Here is a 13,831-nt window from a genome sequence, read left to right on the forward strand (position 1 = left end):
TTCTGCATCAAATGAACAAGGTGGATGTCACTACTCAAGGTAGCTGGGATGCGAGGGAAAACAAGTCAACAGCCAGTAAGTTTTATGCAAGCTTTGTTATACGGGCACAGCAACAACAAGAAGCGGTGGGAAGTGCAGCCACAGATTTTTTTCTTGCAGGGATCTCTCACCACTTGTTTCTCTGGCAGAATTTCCCCCAGACGCACTATATATTGCAAAAGGGGTATGAACAAGAGTAAAGGAGGAGTGGCACCGAAGCGACAACCTACGGGGGCTTAAGCTGGTAGCAGCGGGGGCGCCTTCTCCCACCGCCGCCCACTCCCGGCGGGGGGCGGGCTCGAACCCGCGGCGCTCCCGCAGTTCCCGGCCGGCTGCCAGGCTGCGCGGAGCGGCCCGCGCTCCGTCCCCAGGTAAGACGCGCCGGCTCCTCCGCCCCGGGCCTTTCCTGGGGTCCTCTCGCCCCCCCCGCTCATTCCTCCCCTTCTACACGATTGCTTCCAAAGCACGGTCGGGTTTCCTCTCTGTGGTGTTACTAGAACGCGTTCCTCTGGATTAAAATATCACAAAATAACTCAAATTACTGATAATGAAATGAGCCAAATCAGAGATGTGCATTTCCTCCTAAAAGCCTACAAAAACTTGCTTTTAAAAACAGAGAATGGCATATGAATAAACTTCTCTAAGATAACTTATGAGCCAGCTTCTATTTCCTCCACCTTCTTACTGTTTCATCCTGTTGCACTGTTCAAAATGGTTAGTTGGTAAATTTCCTGGTTACTTAACACTTAATAATTAAGTAAGAAATTACAGACCTTGTCCAAGGTCTGCAGTTTGGTGACCAAGTGTCCCAAGGAAAATAACGCTTTCTCTATAAATTTACCGGCATGGATAAGAGTGGTCAAACCAGGAAAAATCTATAGTTCAAATGCATATTGCATGGAAAACAAAGCATCCATGGGGTATACTCCCCTCCCTTCTTCCCTGCAAACAAACAAGCCTTTGCAATTGCAAACATTTAATTGCAAACCAATTCATTCTCTGTTGTAAATCTCAGAGGCACATTGCAAAATACTGAACAAGGAGAGAAGATGGATATGATTAAGCCTAACCTGCGACTGCAGGGCTGATATTCCTCCCCCACAGCCTCAGGCATGTGTTCAGTGACATAAAGCAACATGTCCCTCATTCTCCCATGCTGGAGGCTGCGTGGAGGAAAGCCATAGGCAGATTAGTTGGCTTCCAGATAGTTTCTACAACATGAGAATGCTTGAGCAAAGCTCACAGACATCAGGGTCTGTGGGTTAAGAGAGAGAAGATTCTAGTTCTGTTAACTTTCATAATGAACAATAATTTAAGCTGGCACCAGAAAGATATGATTTCACTTGCCTTTCAAAAAGACTTGTTACTTCTTAATCTGAACCAGCATCCTCTCTCCAATTTTCTGGATTTTCAACTGTTTATATTAATCATACCTACTTTGATAGTGCTCAAACAAAACTATGGCTCCATTCTTCTACAGGCTACAGAAGCAAATTAACCTGGACTGTGTAACTAGTGTAGTATGGCATCAATGCTGCAGTAGCACCATATCTACTTTTGACCCACACTTGTGGGTGCTCTTTTGGAACCTTAGTGACCTGGAGTGCTTACCCAGGTAACTGCTCAGTCTCAGCTGGGAGATGGGAGACCACCCAGGCCATCAATGTTAACCATAAAGCTGTTTGCATCTTTCTGCAAAGTCGAAACCTTTGCTAAGGTGTGTTTGGGTCTTAATTTATCATTAGCAACCTCTGAAAGCTGCCTCCCTCTTTGACTTGACTCAGACACGTTCCTTCTTTAAACTGCACGAAAACTGAGCACCTCTCTGCTCTTTGCTGCTGTGATGTAGCCATACAGGTGGGCTGTGAGCTGCAACTGTCAAACACAGGCAAAACCTGGTGTGGCAGAAGGTGATTCCTGACTGGGGTGAGAGGACCTTGCAGTGTTGACATATACCTTTAAAAGCCATTGAAGGTCTCAGATTTTAGAAACTTGTAGTTTTAGACAAGAGATCCCTTAAACATTTACAGATGTATGTAGAGGTCCAGCTGCCTAGAGAGCCCAGCTGAGATGTACAGAGGAAAAGATTTCAGTAAAAAAGTCTACATACATACTTACAAACAACAACCCCACAAACTTCTGATTAATTTGGATAATTACAAAGGGGAGTAAGCGACAAACATGACTCAAATGCTACTGATCCGCTGGACTTCTAAATGTCAGCTATCTAAAAGCATATTTAAGAACGAGGTGGAGATGAGTTATTAAATCCATTGCTTTTTTTTACTAGACAATAGCCTATGTGGCACACTTTCTATAGATTTTTTAATAGGTAAGAGGAAAACTTGTAATGAGTGCTATATTTAAGCAGTCACATGAACACATTCACTCCTAGAATTGTATTGTCATCCTAAACACTCACTTGTTACAAATCACAACTTCATTTTCCTGGAGAACAATGTAACAGTAGCATATCTGTTTGTTAACCTATTTCCCAGCTAACCCAAGATACATACTAATCTACTTAAAATGCACAGAGTGAAAACAACAACAGACAAACATAGAAAATAATCCTACTATAAGGTTATGTAAGTTATTCTAAGGCTTTGTTATTTATAAAATTTATAATGCAGACAATTTGGTGAGAAATATAGACAACAACCTGGAACTGCAAATACCTCTTAACAATTAGACAGTATTCATATACTGCTATTCCTTAGTAGTTAGAAGTACTACTACTAAAAGAAATTTAAAATGACTGCAACAATGGATTGCTTTGACCTTCCAGCGTATTTTGAGGGCAGTGATTTTACATATTAACATGTATATTATTCAGGATATTGCAATACCTGCTAATTCAAATTAAAAAAATAAATGAGTGAACCTGTTTGTCATACAGATGTATTCACGATCACTTTAAAGGCTCATACAATGCCCTGTATGTATATAAGCAATGTTTAATTGTGAAGTTTCACTTACAGCTCATGTTGCTACACCAGAGAAACAGATCTTAATTTCTTGAATGAAATGAATCATAAATCCATTCTACTTATTTTAACAATATGACCTTCTACTGTTGAACAATACCTTTGGCAAAATCATCTCAAAGCACAAAACTTAAAGATACTATATAGATGGGAGCAACTCATTGAGCGTTTCAGTGAAAAAGTGGCATTTTGAGCTGTTATTGTCGCAGCTGTATTGATCAAAACATTGGAGTATAACTCGAATCCAGTATTTCACTTGGAACTATTACTAGATATATCAATAGTAGAAACATAACATCCATCTAGTTGCTAATGTAGCAGTGTCACCACAGGTGGCCCCTGTACTGTCTGTCTCTGCAAAGAGAACATGACAAGACAGCTACTTTCCCATAGATTAAGTAAATCTAACCTTGCTTACTTGCCCAAGGAGACTGCATGGTTTATGTCCATGCTAGGCAAGATCAGATGTGCCTAGGGTTTCAAAACAAGCTAGCTGGTACACCAAGAGCCAGCTTGTCAGCCAAATAAGAGAGTGCCCCTTTTAACAGGATGCAGGCACAGGCATTGGTCCACTTTAATCAGTCAATTCCCAGTTACTGCCCCTGAGGCTTGCTGCTTCTGGGTTTTATTCCTTCTTTCTCATTTGCCCCATAAGAACCCCACAACATCTTGCCGCTTTTCACTTAAGCAATGCTCTTTGCTGTTTTAATTGATTTTAACATGAAAAATAAACTTAGTGAGAAAATTCTGCTTTGTTCTTTTTCATAGTCTGTGTATTATAGGTCTGCATATCATAAAACTAGGACTACTATACAAAGACAAATAGCAAATCTTCCACAAAATACTGTCAATGACTACTGTCAGTCAGTTGTGTGCGGTTGGCTTTCAGCGATGAGCCAAAGTTATTCACTGTCTCTTTATTTTCTCTTGTAGTTTGTGCATAGCTGAAGCAAGATAAAAAAATAATACCTAGGCAACTTAGAAATAAGAGCAATAGACTGCCCAGAAAAACTGGACAGCCAAAGGTGGCAATATAGCATCAAATGCCAATTTGCTAAAAGCAACAGCAGGAGAGAAGAATGGATGAAGAATCTGGAAGTGACAGTGGCATTCTGGGCCATATCCTGGAGTAGTTTTTCCTTTTTATCTCTCTCCCCCTCTACTTCTCAATCTTATCTTGCAGTTACCTTCCATATATCCACACCCTTTCTCCCACTGAACCTTTAGTATTTTTGGCTTTCCATCATTTTCCCTCCAATTAGTTCATATTGATTTAAAAACTGGAGGGTGGAGTTAAGAACATATATTTTAGGCTCACTGGCTACTCTGCAGTCGTAGTGGACAATGCAAGTAGGATGATGCATAGCAGGGGAGATATATTTCTTTGGCACACTGGCTGAATCACTCCTGAATTTCTAGCTGTTTTTCAATCAAGCACTTAAAGACACTGTCATTCAACAGTTTGGATTCCAAATTCAAATGCAACTGCAATGCTAACTCAGCTTATACTATCTTTAAAAGCACTACTGATTTTAAGGTAATTCAACATGCAATTTTAGATACCTGCAATAACAACCATGGGAAATCAGGCATATGGTGACTACCGTATGACAAAGTGTCCTTATCTAATAATTTTTAGTCTTTTCCATGCATCCACTTGTGGATAAGATACTTCAGTAGGACAGGCATTTCATTCTTTGATTCATGCACTCAAAGTTTACTCCCAGTGAAATTTTAAGGTACTGCTACTACCTCTGCCAGCTCTCTATCTCATCCCATTTCAGTCTTAGAGATTTGTGACATTTAGATAATTCAGTTTTCCTCTCATGCTGAAGATAAATACTGAATTCCCAAGAGAAATGCCAATACATTAGATGCAGTTTTACAGTCCTAATCTGATCTGATTCAAAGTAGAAAGTGGTATTGTCTCATCTTATGGGAAACTGGGACAGGTATTTGTTACCTTCACCTTAATTACTAAGTGGTATATTTAGAACATGAAGGTGCACAATAATTTGGACAGCATGTCATCTGCCTGGTAAAACAAAATGGCTCAATATTCCATGCAAAGAACAGTTTATATATATATTTTTCCAGGTACTGGGAAAGGAAAATATTACAGGTCCTGCTGAAATAGCTTTATTATAAATACCAGTACTTAATAATGTCAGCATATGCAGGAGGGAATCCTGCTGTAAGTGTACAGCATTTGATAAATAGAAGCATGACAGAGGAAAGGTCCAGATGTGCAAACATGCCAAGAGGCAGGCTTGCCAGTGGAACAAACCAGCTCAGTAAGCTCCATTAAAAAAGGACAGCAAAGAAAGCGTGTGTGTGCACAGGCAAGCGTGTGTGCACATGCAGCAGTGATTTATATATCCTGCCTATGTGTTAAACTCCTTAAGACTTCAATAGCTACCCAGTTCAATTCCTTGGCTGGCATACGGCCTCCCTGTGTAGTCATGGGCTGCCAGCTGACATGGTAATTAGATCTCTGTTAGTAATTCTTATACAGAAATAAGAGATCCTCATCTTCCTGTTATTTCCATGCTCTCTCTTCCTGAGCATACAAAATTAATTCATGTACCGTAGAATGGATTTGATCTTCCATGTTTTAAGACTAAAATTCCCTCCCAACCTCCCTAAAATTGCTAAGTTGAATGTTGGTTAAGATCTGAAGGTGAACAAGTTGCTTTAGAAAGATTAGTAATCTACCCATTCATTTTGATCTTCAATGCTGTGAAAACTAAAACCAAACAAGTACAGAAATATCCATAGGTTTCCTTAATCTGCTTATAAAGGATCTTCAGACACATTAGGAGCTCATAGTAGCAATTCAAAAGCTAAATATAAAAGAAGCTTTATGAAGTACTTATAAAGTCAGTAAGAGCTTTTCTGGGAAGCTAGAAATATGATACTTATTTTTAGCATATTTTCCTATGAGATAAAGACAGTGAACGTAGAACGTATCCATCCAAACCCAAAATGATACGCAAAAGAGATCCCACAGTATGCATCGGGAGTGTTACAGAATCAGCATTTAGAGAGCAATGTTCTGACAACACCACCTGCTCATTTGTGCTGTATCTTCCTCTTACAGATTCTCTTAATGTCTCATGCATGATTTTCTGTGGAAGTAAGTAGGAGTGTATGATTTATTTTGACATTAATATTTACCGAGCTGGTGTATGCTTAAAGTATCCAAGATGCTGAGAATTTGTCCTTGTTTAAAAAGCCGTTGAAGTGGCTTTCATTTTTCCTTGCAAACATTAACAACTTATTTTTCACTTCATCACTGTAAAATACTAGTCAGATACCATTCACACTGCATTAATTTAAGTAAATACCACTAGCGTTGATCTTAGTAGGATTATAGGCTGAAACAAAAATTACTTTGGGGTAAAACGGTTCTATGCTGATCTCAGAAGGATAGTAAAACACAGCTTCAAGTTGTTATGCACCAGGTTCTTGACTGTTAACATATTGTGAAACTGCAGCGCAAGACTTGCAAATTTCATTCTGAACATTGAAAATAGTATTAATTGTCCCTTCCTAAAACCCAAGGGAGACATTCCATTTGTATTAATTGTTTAAGAGCTGTCTTGCAGCTCTGGGTAATGTTCTTGTCATATAGTTTTCTTTTAAACGTTTTGAAGCAAGTCTTAAAAATAAGATTTCAATGTTTTGATGAAATACAGAAGAAGTTTGCACAGTTTGTGAATTTCAGATTATTGCATGACTGTGGTTGAAGTATTGATTGATACTCTTTTCATCCAGAAATAGATTACAGAGCTGACAGATTACTTAAAATAACCATTATGGATGTGAATCATACTGACAAAAACAAAGAAACTGCATTCAGGAGAAAATGTCTTGCCTCGGCGAAACATTTTGATGAATGTGGGTGGGTATAAAGGATTATTTATATACAGTGAAAGGAACTTTTTTTAGTAGCTAGAGGTAGAAAGATATGATTTCAATTTTCCTTATTAATGGAAAGCTTACCAAATATACATGTATCACAGGTGGTGTTACTACCCACGTACCAGAGATTATGTTCTCAAACAGCTTTTCATTCTAAGATGGGGGTGATTATTTTCCATGCAGGCGGAGTGCAGTGATGTGCCATAGACAAGCCTGAATAGCAGAAGCAGCAAAGCTCAAAATATTTCTCCTGAGCACGTTTGAAATTATTTTGCAGAACAATTACTCTACCAAATACTTAAAGTAAGTCAAAACCGAAAGAGCTATAGTATACTGGAATGCAGCTTCTTTTGGCAAGTTAAATTATTGCTGAAACCATGTCTTTTCTGAATTGTTCAAGTTGTTTTGGTTTTGTAGATATTCACCAATACATATATGGTAGCAGCTCTTCAAGATATGGTATTTTTAGTGTTGAAAACCTTGTGAAATTTGTATATTTGAAATGCAAAAGCATTGCAAAACATTACTTCAGCATTTTTTTGTTTGTTTTAGGAGCTACAAGAACTTTCAAAACCACACCTGAGAATGTGTAGCCTTATATGCTGCAGTCTCAGAGCCCTTTTTCTATTGATGCTGTGTAGGTAAGAAATATTTGCTAAAAAGCTATTATTTCTTCAATGTGTAACATCAGTTGGTTTATAGTAATTTTACTTAGAAATGTAACTGCCCAGGTAATAAAGCCAAATCTACTTCACAGTTAAATCATGCCTCTTAAAGATTAAATAACCTAGGTATTTATAACAGAAATACAGGACTGAACTCCTTTATGAATCATCTCAGCTGCCTTGATCGGGTTAGATTTTTTCACCGAGAAGACTGATGGAGAGGAAAAAAAAGAAAGGAATTTAACTTAAGCAAATTATCCTTCAAATGAAGGATTACTGTGTAGAGAGTGTGAATATTGTATCAGACACTCAGCAAATTCATAAGGGCATGTGGTCCTTGCCAGGAGCATATTACCTTGCCCAAGGACAGAAGCACACAGCCCACCTAGATGTACTGTAAGCCTGAGGTAGTAAAGTAATTCTTGTACATTCATTACTAAAGGAGAGTGTCTTAAAAAGAATTACCTGGTCAAAACACTGTCATCTTATTATCTGTTGAAGAAATCCTGAAGTCTTTAGGGAAGCCGAGTTGCGTTAAGCTGGAAGGTGAAACCAGTCCCTTCTGTGTACAAGTAACCTTGCTAACAGTGCAGTTGCCGTGACAAAAACCTGAAGATGGAAATGAAGCCCTTGAAATATATGCCTCCTATGAAATGGGGGAAAAATATTCCTTATAAGTAATTCTAATAAGAAAATGCGAACATGGATGGGTTAAGTCTTGCCACTACCACCTTTAACTGAAATATTTAAAGTCTGCTAGCCAATTCTTTGTGTAAAATTGCCTAACCTGTTTGGTTTCCCAGTAAATTTGTCAAGATAAGATTCTGCCTGAGTTTTAGTTCAAATGGGTGTGCAAACACATGCTTAGATAAAGCCTCCTCTTGATTTTGAGGAACATGAAACAACCCCCTGAACAGGAATTTAAAACCTCCATCACCCCCACCTTTTCCAGTGCTATAAAGAGATCTTTGACCAGAACACAAGCTTGCTCTACTTCCATTTTTCTTCCTTGTCAGCGGTGACTTGCCACACACTGTAGATTATTCATGGCTTTGCAGTAATAAAGCACAGCTAGGAGACCAACACAATTTCAGAAGCATTTAAGTAACAAGGAAGCAAAATTCCCCAAATTCAGCCTGCAGTTTATAATAGCCTTCATTTTATGAGGTGAACTTTGTGAATCCTCTCTTACAGCTTCGTGTGATGAAAAGTATCCAGAAGCACAGACAGTTGATTTTTACCTATGGGAGTTACGTGCATGCACAGCACCTGTTTAGCTTTAACGCAAGTGCACAGCAATGAGCTGATGTAGTCGTGTTGTACCTAAATCTGAACATTTGCTGAGAAACTCTGCCCCTTGCTAGCTCACAGCCAGGACAATGCACTTAGGTACACGAATGTCTTTTTCCTGTGCACATATCAGGAAGGTTCAGTTAAAGTGCTGGTTAAAATGAAACTATCCTGCTTGGCAATGAAACAAATAGCTCTAAGCAGTACTTGAGGACCAAGGTGCAAAGAAACAGGGAACAGCATTGCTCCCCAAGCGGCCCCCTAGATAGCTCGATAGCTCATTTATATAAGCTCTGGCTAATGTTTGGTTGGGCTTTTTTGTGTTGGTATGTGGGATTTTTTGAGGGTTGTTTGTTTCTTTAAGTTTAGAGACCGCCAGAACCCAATCTTCCTTATCATATACAGAGGGCGCAATCTGTCACAATGCACATGCCAAGTGTCACATCAGGTTATCAGTCTGTACCTTATTTTCTACTTCTCCCTTCCTGAATGACATTTCTTAACTTCACTTTCAGCACTTGACATTAAATTACATTACAGTCAATCACAGAGATGCATATTAAAGTCTATATCCAAGGGGTTGCCTGAGTGGTCACTTTGCTGGAAACATTTTTATTAAGTAGAAATGAAAAAATTGAGGCAAATTTATCAGCATAATCAGTAATACTTACACTTAAAATCATTATCAGAAATCAGGTTAAGTAAATATGCTATTTGATTCCAAGGAGGACTCCCACTCACTTCAGAAAGGGTGTTTTCAAATTAAAGACTGCGAGCCTGACTTTCTAGGGTCAGACTCAGAAAAATCTGTGTGAGGTTGGCTTTTTTCTGCATTTAAGAGCTGTTATATTATTTAAGTATTTGTTCCTGTATCCAGCAAGTTGTAATGTAATTTTGTAATGTAATGCTGCTGTTGTAATGTACTGCAGCCTCACCAATGAAACAAAAAAACCCCGTGACAGGACAGGCTGTTCTGAAGCAGAGAATTAATCTGCAATGTGGGCAATTCTGCTCCAGTTTATCTACGAGGACTATAGAAAATCCTGTATCCTTGAGCATATTAAGTATGAAACAAGTGGTAACATGTTTGTTTGCATCTGTAACTCCTTCACCTGTAAGTGACTTGCCTGACAAAAAGCTTCCCCCACCCCGGCTTTTCCTGGGGGTTGTGTTTCAAAAGCTTGCTCGGTCTCTGGCATTTTGTTTCCCACTTCTCTCAGTTCTAATGTGTTTCTACATCTTTCATGACACAACTGTTGACAAACAATAGCCATGAAAAAAATATTCCTGTACATGTGTCTTTCACCCCTCCAGTTACCCTATTCTATTTAAACGCTAACTTGAAAGTATCTTAAATAACAAGCATTTGTTGTATCTTCCAAATTTGGCCTAGCCTGTAAAAATACTCTGGGTTTGAGTCATAAGATAGCTAAAGAAATGAAATAATTAGAATTCAGCCTTTATAAAGGCAAGCATGGGTCATTGAACCTGAAGAGTTTAAAACCTGTAGTATACCATTGCTAGCCCTGAAAAGAGAGATATTTCAGGCTGTCAAATGTATGTTCAGTTTTCTTCTGTAAAAGCCTGTTCTCTCCTCAGTGGCTGGAACAGCTGTTTCAAAGCAATTCCATACTTCGATGTTTGCCAAAGTATTTCAAATATATTAGGATAATATAGGAACAAAAAAAATAAGTAGTTTATTAAATTAAAAAGACAAATACTGAGTAAAACCAAAACATAGATGAATTGATAAAGTAGTACATACAAGAGAAGAAAGTTTCAGCTTTTGCTTTTATGCTCTGTGATCTGTGCATGAGGCTGTATGACAGATCATTTTTTTTTTTTAAAGAGAAAAGGATTCCTACAAGAACATAGACAGTTTGAGGGGACATGAATTGAAGAGCACTTTAAAGGAAACAGGACATCTTCCCTAAAATGTCAGGGCAAAACCACTTAAGATATGTAACATATTGGTTTGTTACTTCCAACACTGGCAATCTGCTTCTGAGAACTCCCAGAATCACCAGGATGCTAACACCACACACACCTTTAGGAGGCATCAGGCTCCTCTTGTATATTGGCTTACCATCATAGAGCATCTCAAAGATTATACAGCAAAAGGGCACACAAGGGACAGGCCCCATTAATTCACAGCCACAGTTACTGCACAACAGCTTTCCCATGCCAATGAGATCTTACTTAACCATAAAATGAAAGATACGAGATCACACATGATATTAATGAGGGAAGTCAAGATTTATCTCAAAGAGTACCATTGGGGATTTAAAGGGAGGATTTGCATACAATAGTGCTAAATATGTAAGATCTATTTTAGAAAACAGCTGTTAATGAAAACATATCTGGCTGTTCTACAACAGGCTACTCATCAGAAGAACGATGTTATACCCTTGCCATGGAAAAGGGACAAGTTTTTCTTTACTGTTTCACAGTATGTGGAAGTCATTCAAGAACAATCTGAACACAGCAAGATTAAATTTTTGAACCACACTGAGCACTTCATTAAAATTATATGTCAATTATAAAAGGAGAAAAATCTGTTGTTTTTACGGTATTTGAGAAATTAATTAATTTCAAGCACATCTTAAATTCCAACACTTTTGTCCAACATAAAACTAGCCTTTTTATTCATATTCCCATTTCCACCCAAACTCATTTTGCTTGTTTCTTTAGGGCACAAGATAGATGAAAAGCATTCCTGTTTCAATGCTGGCATTACTCAAGACTACATTTAACACTACGTAAAGTAATAAAGTAGTTCTCTAACAACAAAGAAATAAAAATCAGAGACAAAATAAGGGAAATAAGAATATTCCAGTATGTAAGCTTACGGTGGACACCACATACAAAACCAGTCCAACTTGGCCACATGTGCTAAGGGAGGTAATACCAGCATTTAGTTTTGGTGGTCTAAGATACTAGATTATTCATAGTGGATAAAACCCACGGTTTCCTGGCAGAGCAGCTTAAGCTCTCTCAGAAACGTAGTAAAACTCAAATCAAGGGAGCAAACTTTGGAAGGGTGCAGACAACACAGAAATATCATTAGGAAGAGCAGCTCTGGAGAAACTGTGAAGAAAAGATGGAGTGAGGATTCAGCAGGACTAGGAAAGAACACAAGACAGCAATGCTCACTTAGCTGTCAATCTATACATACCTCCTTCATAAGGAAGAGGTCATTGTTATTGTCATCATCTTTCTCTTCCTCCTCTTCTCCAGGATGGAGCCACCACAACCACTGCTCTTGTACCTTCTGCAGGAGAGCTAAGGAGTAGAGCTGGTCCCTCTTGGCAATGACTCTCTCTTAATAACCCATCTCTTTGACACAGTAGGGATAAGAAACACAGAGCCCCTCACCTGCTGACTATATAGGTGTCTGCTCCACAGATAATGCCTCTGCTTGCTGCCAGCTGGGCTTCCTTGATTCAATCAATTATTGGCTTATTTATAACCTTTGTAATTAATGAAAAGTCACTCCTCTGTTTGTCTGAAATCATTTGCAATGAGCAATCAGGACCACTAGTGCTTTAACGTATGAAGCGCACAGCCAGAAGCTGTGATGGAGAGCACACCTTGCTCGCACTCAGGCTGCTAACCTTAGGGGTTAAGCAGAAATTAAGAGCAAAGTTTTTTTTGCCATAAGTCAGTTACTTATAGTGGCCACAGCTGCCCCTTCCACAGCTGCTAACCATCAAGACCCATAAAATGTAAAGGAGGGGGACAAAGGAAAATAATATTGAAATTAGTCCTGACATAGTTTGAGTGAAGAATTGCCATTCAGGTGTGCATTTTCCTGGGTCCCTTGGCTCATCTTCCCTTGGAGCCTCCTAATAAAGTAAATGCAGGGCTCCCAGCATTCCAGCATTTACTTCTGTGAATTGTATTTGTAGCTGTTTCTGTACATAGGAGTAGTTTGCATTGTGTTTCACTGGTTTAACCCAACAGGACTATTTCTGCAACTTGTTTAAAAAGCAGGATTTTAAAAGTGTTTTTTAGTGCATTAATCTCTGAGGCTGGTTTTTCTGTCTCCAGGAGCTAAAATTGAATGTATTTCATTATGCAAAAAGAAGCTTAATTTTAAATGCTGAAATAAATGAATTGACACCCCTTCCACATTCCTAGGTTACAACAATAGTGTGCTATTTACAGAGAATGTGTTAAGGATATCTAAGCTACTTTCTCAGGTGAGATGTTAAGAAATGATAGACTTTAAAGAAAAAATAGATTTAAGGTATAGAGGTAGGATTTTTTCCAATAGAAGACTAATGCAGATTATGAAGTCTTATATTTTCTAGAATATGATTTTTCTACAGTGCTGTGAAATGCAAACATACAAATAATTCATGATAGGTTATCTGACAGAGAGCAAGTCATCAGTAACCTTGAAACTAATAGAGCATTTTTTTGGTATATCATTTCTGCTGTAACTGATGATGTTCTTTTAAAACATCTTCACTTTTTTCATTCCTTTTAGGTTAGTGCAAATTCTTGAAGCTGAAGGAAAAGGTGAAATTCTACCTCCAACTATACAAAAAATAGTAAAAGGATACAACAAATATCTGCGTCCATTTTTTGATAGTAAGTAGTAACACTGTTTTAATAAGGTGAGCCACGGCATAACGCAGTGTCTGAAACTCAGCAATGAGAGCAGTATTTTTCGCTGTAAGTTTTTTCTCCAGTATTTGACGGTGACTGATCTGATTATACATGATGTGCTGTGGTATGATAAGAAAGAGCGTAATAGTTTTTGTGGTTCAAGGTGAAACTGGCGTATTGCAGGCATTCACATGCAAAACTTTCAGACTCTGTTAGAAACTTGGCTATCCGTGTTCATGTGTCCTCAGTGAAATAAGTTGTATTACTTTACCTATTTAATAGCATAATTTCCCCTAATTTTCTACATAATGG

General features: G+C 38.4%; 1 protein-coding gene across 3 annotated transcripts in view; it reads left to right on the forward strand.

Annotated features, from left to right (window-relative positions):
- Positions 1 to 369: 369 nt before the first annotated feature.
- Positions 370 to 13,831, forward strand: part of LOC138724208 (gamma-aminobutyric acid receptor subunit pi-like) — a 44,301-nt gene continuing 30,839 nt past the window's right edge. The window contains exons 1-3 of one of the 3 annotated variants that reach the window (XM_069864063.1): positions 370 to 410; positions 7,503 to 7,591; positions 13,398 to 13,501. In XM_069864063.1, coding sequence (XP_069720164.1) covers positions 7,536 to 7,591; positions 13,398 to 13,501 — 160 coding nt within the window. In that variant the 5' untranslated portion in view covers positions 370 to 410; positions 7,503 to 7,535. Of the gene's footprint in view, positions 411 to 7,502; positions 7,592 to 13,397; positions 13,502 to 13,831 lie in introns of those variants that run through there. The other 2 variants (XM_069864065.1, XM_069864064.1) reach the window with 2 other exon arrangements.

Source organism: Phaenicophaeus curvirostris, chromosome 9, assembly GCF_032191515.1.
Source record: "Phaenicophaeus curvirostris isolate KB17595 chromosome 9, BPBGC_Pcur_1.0, whole genome shotgun sequence".
Taxonomy (NCBI): Eukaryota; Metazoa; Chordata; class Aves; order Cuculiformes; family Cuculidae; genus Phaenicophaeus; species Phaenicophaeus curvirostris.